Source organism: Acomys russatus, chromosome 23, assembly GCF_903995435.1.
Source record: "Acomys russatus chromosome 23, mAcoRus1.1, whole genome shotgun sequence".
Taxonomy (NCBI): Eukaryota; Metazoa; Chordata; class Mammalia; order Rodentia; family Muridae; genus Acomys; species Acomys russatus.
This window is the reverse complement of record NC_067159.1, coordinates 18,588,241-18,599,586: the sequence shown is the minus strand read 5'-3', so window position 1 is coordinate 18,599,586 and position 11,346 is coordinate 18,588,241. Positions and strand designations below refer to the sequence as shown.

Here is an 11,346-nt window from a genome sequence, read left to right as displayed (position 1 = left end):
GCCAGAAGAGGGCATTGGATGACATTATAGATGGTTGTGAGCCACCATGTGGTTGCTGGGGATTGAACTCAGGATCTCTGGAAGAGCAGACAATGCTCTTAAATGCAGAGCCATCTCTCCAGCCCCCCCTGAGCCAATTTCAAAGTGAGTTTTTAAAGAAAAAAAAAAAAAAAAAAGACAAGCAGGAAAAATACTTTTTTTGTTTGATTTTTCAAGATGGGGTTTCTCTGTGTAATAGCCCTGACTGTCCTGGAACTCTCTTTGTAGACCAGGCTGGCCTCAAACTCACATTGATTGACCTGCCTCTGCCCCCCAAGTGCTGGGATTAAAGGCGTGCACTACCATGCCTGGCTCATTCTCTGACTTTTCATTTGGAAAAAATTTATCACATTCTCTTATAGCCTGTTCCTGACCTAGGAAAAATAATTTAAATTACAGGTTTATTATGTTATGTTCATTGTCTCTAGGTAACTAGACAAAGTACTTTAAGTTCATTGGCTGGGATTTTAGGGTAGGGGAGTTCTTGAGGGCTTTCCAGCTTTCTGGAAGACAGGAACACCCATTGTGGTTTAACTTTTAACAGAACATACATTCATTTTTACCCCAACCCTAACAGAACATGCATTCGTCATCTATTGTTTTATCCAGACTGCAGATATTGGATTATTGATTTGTAAGTAAAGGCTGTTCTTTTTGTTGTTGTTGTTGTTGTTGTTGTTGTTGTTGTTGTTGTTCCAGACAGGTAGAGCCTGAGAACTTGAACTCTTTTATTTTATCCCATGATCAAAATGGAGACTTAAAGATAAAATGGTTTCTGTTATGCTAAAGGCAAAAGTAGGTGTTAATAGAGGATTTATAGTTGTGCTAAGAACTAAAGTTGGACTCAATGGAGAGGCTATGATTATAGAAAAGGTTTAACCAGGTTACAACGGGCCCATCATCTATTTTCTGCCTCAGCTATAGGCCATTAGTTTTTTTTGCTTGGTTGGTTTTTCGAGACAGGGGTTCTCTGTGTAGCCTTGACTATCCTGGACTTGCTTTGTAGACCAGGTTGGCCTTGAGCTCACAGCGATCCGCCTGCCTCTGCCTCCTGAGTGCTGGGATTAAAGGGGTGCACCACCACCACCACCCAGCTAGCCATTAGCTTTTTATTGACAGGTCATGCTTCCATATAGACACAAGAGATTTCCTTCTCTAACAGACAGTAAAGTTTAATATCATGTTTTTTGTTATATGTAACTATCCTCTTACAGTCAAATAATTTGACTTCTAAAATTAACATATTTGTTTTTTATTATGAATTTAAATGATATAACACCAGTATTCTAGTGACAAACATACTGTGTAAAATTCAAATTTTATTTGCAATTTTGTTTATTATTAGAATGTAGCCTGCCCACTGAAGATGTATATTCAAGGCATGTATTTAAGTTAATGTAAAGTTAGGCATAATGGCACACACTTTTGATCCCAGGAGTCAGGAGACAGAGGCAGGAGGTTCTTTGTGAGTTCCAGGCCAGTCAGACCTACACAGTATGACCCAGTCTCAGGGGGGAAAAAGTTAATAGATTTCAGTTCTCTGCATGGTTATTAGTGTAACAAAAATAGGTTCACTCATTTTATTTGTATCATTTTGTAAATTTAATCTTTTTATTATTGTATCTATAAGCCATTTTTTTTTTACCTTATTCAAAAGTTAAAACTTTGTGTGAAAAAAATCATAGTTCACAGAGAAGTTTGCTTAGTTCTCATGTCTGTGTCTGTCCCATTCCACTTGCAAGCATCTTCTGTGGGGAATAATTTCCACAAGCTTATAGCTCTGTTTCCTTCTGAAAGGCAAATATGTATGTCACTATATTTACTGTGGTTCTTTTCCTACTCAATCTTCATGTTCTCTGTTCTGTAAGGCTTTCTTTTCTGAGGTCTGTTTATTCTTAGTGATTTCCTCTATACCTATTCACGTTGCTGTCAGGGTTCTTTTTGTTGTTGTTTAAACTTCTATTTTTGTCAGCTTTAACTCTCATTGTCCTTCTATCTTGCCAGGTTTTTTGGTTTTTTTGGGGTTTTTTTTGTTTGTTTGTTTTGTTTTGTTTTGTTTTTTGGTTTTTCGAGACAGGGTTTCTCTGTGTGGTCTTGACTGTCCTGGACTAGCTTTGTAGACCAGGATGGCCTTGAACTCACAGCAATCCACCTGCCTTTGCCTCCCGAGTGCTGGGATTAAAGGCGTGTGCCATCACCGCCCGGCTTTTTTTTTTTTAGTTGTGTTATTTCTGTGATGGGAACATACATACTATTTTTCAACCCTAGTATTAAAAAAAAACTAAATAAAAACAAAAAAAAAACTGACAAGTATTGTTGTATTCAAATAGTTTTTAATAACTGACCAATAGCCATATCTTAAAAGTCCTTTTGGTATAGCTGAAGTATGATTTTTGAGAGGTTATGGAAAGTTGGAGTAACCATACAATTTTCTTTTTTCAGTCTGGCTTTCATGTAGTTCATAGCTGGTACTGAACTTGCTCTAGAGGCTGGCCTTGAACACCTGATCAATGTGTTTCTACATCACAAATGCCAGGATCACAGGTGTGCACCACCACACCCAGTTTACTACAAATGGTCTCAACCCTTTACACCCATCCAGAATAAATCCCTGGGATTTAGTTATGAAGTCCATTCCATTCAACAGCTTCAAGATGGACTTCAAAGAAGAGTTTCTATGTGAGAATTTTATTTTTAAAGTAAGTATGGTGAAAAAACATCTTACTTATCAGCCAAGATGCTTTTTTTCTCCCATCCGTGAAAATCAGTTCATTTTCCATTTCTTGTCAGCATAGTAGAATGAACAAAACATCCAGCCAGGTTTATTTTTAACATTTTATTTTGAAGTTTGAAATTTACAGGAAAGTTGCAATAAGTCACACATTTATGTGTACCCAAGCTTTCTCCTTTACCTTGTCTATTAGTTACGTTAGCCATGTAACAAATAGCCCCAGAGTTTGGTGGCCTGAAAAATCTACCCCCACCCAATTTTTTTTTTTCAAGACAGGGTTTCTCTGTGTAGCCTTGGCTGTCCTACATTTGCTTTGTAGACCAGGCTGGCCTCGAACTCACAGCAACCCACCTGCCTTTGCCTCCCAGGTGCTGGGATTAAAGGCATGTGCCACCAAGCCTGGCCTTTGCCCCCCCCCCCCCTTTTTAAAGGCAGGGTCTCATATCCCGGGATAGTCTCAGATTTGACCTTGAATTTCTGATTCTCCTGAGTGTGAGGATTTAGGCATGCACTTCCATGCTGGGTTTATTCGATGTTGGGGATAGAATCTGCAGTCCTGTGCTTACAGGACAAGCACTCCAAAAGAACCCACTACATCCCCAGCCCAGGACTGTGGCTAAGCTGGGTAGTCCTAGCTGAAGGTCTCAAAGTTGTAGTCAGGCTGTCCGCAGTCAGCCCAAGGCTTGACCAGGCCTAGAGATCTACTGATCCACAAAGCATGCCTAAATCCTCAACAGCTGGAACTCTCCATAGCTCCTCTATGGCAAACCAAGAGACAACCCTTGTCTGGAATGGATGAAAAGCCTAGCAAAAACATGCAGTGCCTTTTATGTCTTAGCCTATCTGACGTCAGTGCTGTCCCTTCTGCTTTGCGCTGTTAAAACAGAAGGGCACACCAGTAACCAAGCCACAAGCAGGTGAGCCCAATCCACTTCTTCCAGGAGGAATACCATTGAGTTTGTGAACATACCTTACCTAGAACCATCACTGTTGGCACATTTTGGTTTGCCACCAGCTTGCCTTCATCGAACAGTTTGAAGGTAGATAGCATGCATTGTGCTCTTTCAACTACCTAGCCCTGAAGGTATAGTTAACAAAAAGGTTTTCAACACAATAAATTTATCTTACCAAAATAAAAATTTTGTAGGGCATGATGGCACATGCCTTTGAACACAGCATGGAAAGCAGGCAGATGTCTGAGTTTGAGGTCAGCCTAATCTACAATGAGCTTCTACCTCTAAATAAATGTCAGCGCTGTGGTAGTTTATGTTTCATATTATAAATGTGTCTATGCTCTTTCTAGCAGTGTTCTTGTCAGCCTGATTTTTTTAATGATTAGATGAGGAGTTTAAGTGAGCATGCGGACAGAAAGGGGGGGGGGGGGAGTACCTCAGAGAGACAGAGACAGAGGAAGAGAGAGTAAGAGAGCTCAGCCTGATTTTTTAAAGAGCCTATGAAATGTGCCATATGTCCTTTAGACTGGCAGGGAATAAAATGTCCTGGGACTAGTGGGTATGTACGCCAGCATGACCTAGCGGAGCATCCGATCAACAGCTAAAATACCAACCATTCCTGGAAAACGGCTGCCCGGTCCCTTCAGTTCTGTTTTGGTGGGAACGCGGATGCCGATACCTTAGGACGCCTAGTTAGAGCTTCTGAGAAACTATTTGTCAGGTTTGAGCAGGTAATAACTTTTTTACTTTCCTTCATCTGTGCAGTAGAAACAGTTATACCCACAGCGAAGCACCTTAGAAAGAAGGGAGCAGCTGACCAGCCCAGCCCACGGCCTCCACCCTGCCCTAGTCTATTGCAGAGCGTGGGGGCGTGGCCGCATTGCGGGGGCGTGGCTGCGTCAGGGGGCGGGGCAGGCGACTCAGCCGATCGCACGATGTGACGCGCCGCCGGAGGCAGGCCGGGCCCTCAAGATGGCGGCGTGCGCCCTGAGCGGCTCGGCCCGGCAGTAGTGGCGGGACCGCACTCGCCGCTGGGGCCGCCCGCCCCCTGAGTGGCTGTTACAGCGCCGGGAGTCGAGGATGGTAAAATGACCCAGGGGAAGAAAAAGAAACGGGCCGCGAACCGCAGTATCATGCTGGCCAAAAAGATCATCATTAAGGACGGAGGCACGGTGAGTCCTGGCTCCGCGGCGCAGGGCGGCCCCGGAGCGGGCCCAGCTCTCACTCCCCTCCGCTTCCGCCTTCGCCCCGGCCGGGAGCGCCTTGCCCTCCCGCACTGCTGGCGCCGCGGCCGTCTCGGCCCGCGGCCTCCCGGAGCCCGCGGCCTCGGCCCACGTGCGCCCGGCCGCGGGGAGAAGGCGCTAGCCCCTCGGCAGCTTCGCCAGGCCCAGCGCGGCGCGCGGGGAGGCCGGGCAGTCCTGCGCTCCGTATGCTGTGGCGGGTGGCCTCTGCCGCCGCGGCCCGCTGGGCCAGGGTACGTGCGTTGTCCCCTCGCTGTCGCCGGGAGCCGGCCCGGCCTCGGTCACCCTGCCCAGGGGTGGACTCGCCTCCTCTCCGGGTGCCCGAAGCCTTACCCTTACTACCTGGGGCCTGCCTACACATCCTCTCCTTTAGAGAAATCATCACCTTATGCCTCAAAATAACAGTCTTTAGAAATGGTCATGGCGTGAGGATCAGGGAAAGACTCTGGCAGGCGGGCTGAGGTTAAAAAACGTGCCTTTTAGACATTCGTTATTCACAGTAAACTTTATGCAGTGTGCAGTGGTTTACCAGAAGTGGATGTAGGATTTGTCACTGGACAACGAACGTACGCTTTTTGTTGGGCTGAGATTTTCCTACTGTTACACTCAGATCTTTGTTGAACCATTTGGTATCACGTTCGCAAATAGAATGGAAAAGTAAGAGGTGTCTGTTTGCGGTGAAGTTGAGACATGGTTCCTTTCCATTTGCTTGTAATTTAATGGAGCTTTAATTGATGGTAGCAGAGCACTAAAGTAAGTGGGCCACCACAGACGATTTGCTGAATTCAGTTTGAAATAAAATGACAACTCTCTTTTGACATTTCAGAACGTGGCCTAGTCCAACTGCCAGAATTTAGAAAGCTTGGGACATATGGAACGATTTTAGAATATGTTCGGTTAACTGTCATATTTATTAGTTGTCATAGCTTTGACATTTGTTGAAAAAAGAAAGTTTGATGTTTCCCGTATCCTTTTTACTGTACCAGATTAAAATATTACTTTGATGAATTCACATTAGCTGTTTTGACCAAGTTGGTAGGAACTCTGTTGGGAGGAAAGTATATTGTCGTTGTCAGGTATACAAAGACAAAATTTTAACAAAGCATATTTTACAAAACCAGGTGATATTTACAATCAGTATGCTTTGCAAAAGACAAGAATTGAAACTGATTAAGAAATAGACCTTTAAATTGTAGTTTAATGGCTTCTTTTGGATTGAAGTTTTTGTTTGTTTATTTTAAAGAGACAATGGAGATCACATTTACAGCCTTGTGTCAGCCCTACAGAAGATTCATTCCAAATTCTGACTTTTAGAAGAGAGACTGTTTCTTTGCTTTGTTTGTTTGGGAAAAGGTCTCACGTAGCACAGAATGATTTTAAACTTATGATCCTGCCACTTCTGCTTTCCAAGTGCTGGGATTATGGGTGTGCAGTATCATACCTGGCAGGAAGAGGTTTGTTTGTTTGTTTGCCGGTCTGCTATTTATAAAGATACAGTGAATTTGTAGCTTGTCTTAGCACACAAAATACTACTTTTTATTAGTAAAAATGTCTTGATGGTACATTAAATCAATGAAACTTTAATTGAGGGCTGAGGTCTTAGAGCATTGTCCTTTCCCAAGTGGTAATCCCAACCTTCAGAGGCAGAGGGATCTCTGTGAGTCCAAGGCCAGCCTGATGTACAGATTGAGTTCAGGACAGCCAAGGCTATACAGAGAAATCCTGTCTTGAAACACACACACACACACACACACACACACACACACGTTTTTGCCTGAATGTATGTGTGTGCTTAGTGTGCTTGCCTGGTGCCTGAGGTCCAAGAGGGGGATCACATCCTCTGCAACTTGATTTACAGATAGTTATGAGTTGCCATATGGGTTCTAGGAACGGAACACCAGTTTTCTGCAAGAGCAGGTGCTCATAATGGCTAAGCCCTCTCTCTAGTTTCTTTCTTTCTTTCTTTCTTTCTTTTTTTTTTTTTTTTTTTTTTTTTTTGAGACTGGATTTCTCTGTGTAGCCTTGAATGTCCTGGATTTGATTTGTAGACCAGGCTGGCCTTGAATGCACAGCCTGCCTCTGCCTCTGCCTCCTAAATGCTGGGATTAAAAACATGCACCACCATGCCTGGCCAGTTTCCATTTTTAAGATTACCGGTACCTGGGCCGGGCCTGGTTAAGCAGGCTCAGAGGCTGGGCCTGGTTAGCAGGAGACAGTAAGCCTCCCAGACAACAGTTAGGCTGTAGAATAAAAGTTACTCTTACAGTGGATAGCGTGGGGGGGGGTGGGAGGGAGAGAGAGGAGTTTAATTTTAACGATGGCATTGCTTTTCTGCCCCTCTACATGTAAATTAGACTCCTGGTGTAAACATTATGGTTTTATTTGATATGTACGGGTGTTTTGCCTGGATGTATACCTCAGTGTGTAAGTGCAGTTATTGTGGAGGCACACCAGGTCCCCTGGAACTGGAATTACGGTTGGGGGTTTTAGCCACCTTGTAGGTGCTCTGCAAGAGCTGCTACCAGGTGATCTTAATAACCACTGGGCCATTTCCCCAGTCCTCCCCACTTTGCCCCATCTCCTTTTTAAAGTGAAAATTTAGCTTTGGTTTTCCTCTTGTGTGTGTTGCTGTGGATTGTTGTAGAGCTCTTGACATTACAGTTTGAGCCTTTACAGACGTACCATCGGATCCATTCAGAGGCAGGTGTTTGAGACTATGGTCAGGCTAGGAAGATCTTTCAATAGTATTCGACATAGTTATCAACGATGAATCTGAGACTCTTTTTTTCTTTTTAAGATTAACGTTCTGCCGGGCATGGTGGCTCACGCCTTTAATCCTAGCGCTCGAGAGGCAGAGGCAGATGGATTGCTGTGAGTTGAGGCCAGCCTGGTCTACAAAGCGACTCCAGGCCAGCCAAGGCTACACAGAAAAACCCTTTCCTGAAAAACAAAAACAAAACAAAAAAAGATTAGTGTTCTAAGTTCATGTAACCAATTTTACTATTGTTGAAACCAGTATTTTCTAGTGATTTGGCAAAAATTGGAGTAGGTTTATAGTTATCAATTGAAGAAATGACTCCAGAATGAACTAGGTTAGTCATAACTTACTTGTGACGGATATTGAACTCACGACCTCACACATGCTAGGCAGGTGCTCTCCCATTAAGTAGCACCCTAGTGGTGTGCTGCTAATTTATTCCCCCTTGAAATTGTATTCAGCCTGTTCTGGGGTCTGGATAAGGCTAATTTCTTGCAGCTTTAAGTAGTGTAAAGCAGAGGTAAATCACAGTAAGTTGTGTATGAGAAGTTCTGTTGAGGTTGCTGGAAATGAACTCAGGTTTTCACAAATGCTAGGCAAGTACTCTGCAGTCCCCAACGTGTATCAGGAGTTTTAAATTGGATCAGTTGACTGAAATTGTTTGCAATTTTTTCTTGCTATATTTTTCTTGGCAGATTTTATACTCTCCCTAATTTTATTTTTAAGTAGTTAACTAAGTTTATTAAAACTAAGGGAAGATGTATTTAGTATTTATACTACGTATATTAAGGATATACTTATGCAAATATAACATTCCCAAATATATATGTATAAATATATATTAATATACAATGTATCAGTATATGAATAGAAAGCAAAAGATTATTAGACAAACACAGCAGCAAAAGAAATCACTCTTTTGTTCATGTGAAATACATTAAGACTATGAAAGTATTTTGTTTTTTGTTTTGGTTTTGGTTTTTCAAGACAGGGTTTCTCTGTGTAGCCTTCGCTGTCCTGGACTCACTCTACTCTATAGACCAGGCTGGCCTCAAACTCACAGCGATCCACCTGCCTCTGCCTCCCGAGTGCTGGGATTAAAGGCGTGTGCCACCATGCCTGGCTCCGAAGTAATTTTTTTTAGACATACCACTTTATCTTTTAAAACGCATTTGCCTTATATGTATTATACATAGAACTCTATTACACAAGGACATTTGACATGTCGCTCCCCATCCTCCTTACCTTTCCCCTTTCTGCCATCTCCCAAGTCTTCTCTGGTCTACTAGACAATTTAATTCTACTTCCATGATTTCCTGTATCTATAAAATTAAGGAATCATGCATGAGAGGAAACATGGGTTGTCTTTCTGGGCCTCATTTAATTCATCTAATGTCTCCAATTGTACCTATTTTCATGCAAATCATATTAGTTGTTTTGTTGTTGGTTTTGTTTTAGGTTTTTCAAAACAGGGGTTTCTTTGTGTAGACCTGGCTGTCTTTTTTGAATTCCCTCTGTAGACCAGGCTGGCCTCAAACTCAAAGATCTACCAGCCTCTGCCTCCCAAGTGCTGGGATTAAAGGCATGTGCCACCATCACCTGGCTATATTAGTTGTTGTTTATGGCTGACAATAATTGCTGTGTGTGTGTGTGTGTGTGTGTGTGTGTGTGAGAGAGAGAGAGAGAGAGAGAGAGAGAGAGAGAGAGAGAGAGAGAGAGAGGGGTTTTCTTTATCCACTCATCTGTTAAGGGATTGTCTAGGCTCCCATAGCTTAATTTATGTGAGTAATGTTGTACAAGTGTCTGTGATGTGTGGATTTGGGCTCCTTTGGGCAATACCGAGGAGTGGTACCCTGGCCTTGTGGCAGATGTGTTTGTGGTGTTTTGAGAAACCTCCATACTGATGTCCACAGGGGTTGGAATACCTTATATTCATCCCCACTTGTAGTTCATACAGATTTTCTTTTGGTGGCTTCCTAGCTAGCATTTGTTATTTATTCTCCCTTAATAGCTGTTGGTTTGTAACCATGGACAATGCATGCAGTAAACCTAGACCCCCTATTCTGGCACTCAGAGGAAGGGGAAGCAGGCTACCTGGATGAGACCTGATAGGCTGTGGTCATATGGTGGGGAGGAGGTCCCCTCTGTCACAGGCCTAGGGGAGGGGAATAGTGTGAAAGAGGGAGGGAGGGGGAATGGGAAGATACAAGTGAGGGGATAGCAACTGAGATGTAATCTGAATAAATTATTTAAATAAAAAAAATCAGAGGCATCACAAAAATATAACTGTCAGTTTGATTTAAGTGATGGAATTTCAATGTAATTTAAGTTTGTATTTCTCTGTGAAATGGAACATTTTCTCATGGTTGTTTGAAGATCATCTTCAGACAGCAACTTGATTTCATTTGTCCAGGTATTGTTGGGTTGTTTGATTTACTGTTTAGTTTTTTTAATTCTTTGTGTATTCTACCTGTTAGTCATCTGTCAAGTATATACTTAGCAAGAATTTTTTCCCATTCTTTAGGCTGTGTCCATCCTTGCTGTACAGAAGATTCTTAATTTCATGCAATCACCTATCAATTCTTGACATTTCTCCCCCTGTGCTATTGATGTCCTTTTTTTTTTTTTTCAGTAACTTGCCTACACCTCAGGTTCAGTGGTTCAGGTCTTTGATCCATTTCAGTTGATTTTTATGCAAGGTGCAATCGAGGGATCCAGTTTCATTCTTCTAGATTTGGAAATCCCACACCATTTGTTAAAAGAGGCTTTCCTTTTTCCAGTACATGTTTTTATATATCTGTCCAAAATTAAGTGGCTGTAATTGTGTGGATTTATTTCTGGGTTTTCCTTTACTCTCTTTTTAACTCCATGACTGTTTTGTGCCAATATGGTGCTGTTTTTGTTACTATGTCTCTGTGTCATATAGTTTAAGATCAGGTATTGTTATGCCCTAGCTTTGGTCTTTTCCGCTAAGGGTTGCTTTGAATATTTTTATTTATTTTTCTTTTCATTTTCTAGTTTAAGGAATGGCATTGGAATTTTGATGGGGGTTGTATTGAATCTGTAGGATGGTTATTTTTTCCAATATTCTTCCAATCCACGAACATGAGATGTTCTTCTGTTTTCTAGTGTCCTCTTTTATTACTTTCTTCAGTGTTTTCAGATTTCATTATAATTTCTTTCATTTCTTTAGTTATGTTTACTCCAAGGCTGTGTGTGTGTGTGTGTGTGTGTGTGTGTGTGTGTGTTGCCCGCATGTACGGCTGTGCATGACATTGTGCCTGGTGTGACCTTGGAGACCAGAAGCGAGCATGAGATCCCCTGAGGTTGGAGTTTCAGGTGCTGTAAGCCACTGTGTGGGTGCTGGGAACGAACCTGGATGCGCTGCTAGAGCAGCTAGTGATCTTAACCTGCTAAGTCATCTCTCTGGCCCCTGTATAGTTATTTATTTTGAGACAGTTATGAATGGATTATTTTCCTGCTTTTTTTTTTTAATTCAGTTTTTCAAGACAGGGTTTCTCTGTGGTATCATGGCTGTCCTGGACTCACGTTGTAGACCAGGCTGACTTGGAACTCACAGTGATCCACCTGCCTCTGTCTTGCAAGTGCTGGGATTACATGTGC

General features: G+C 42.5%; 1 protein-coding gene across 2 annotated transcripts in view; it reads left to right on the top strand.

The window, feature by feature from the left end:
• Positions 1-4,659: 4,659 nt before the first annotated feature.
• Positions 4,660-11,346, top strand: part of Mfsd14a (major facilitator superfamily domain containing 14A) — a 32,260-nt gene continuing 25,573 nt past the window's right edge. Inside the window, exon 1 of one of the 2 annotated variants that reach the window (XM_051166032.1) lies at positions 4,660-4,895. In XM_051166032.1, the coding sequence (XP_051021989.1) occupies positions 4,812-4,895 (84 nt within the window). In that variant the 5' untranslated portion in view covers positions 4,660-4,811. The remainder of the gene's footprint in view (positions 4,896-11,346) is intronic. The other variant, XM_051166031.1, reaches the window with a different exon arrangement.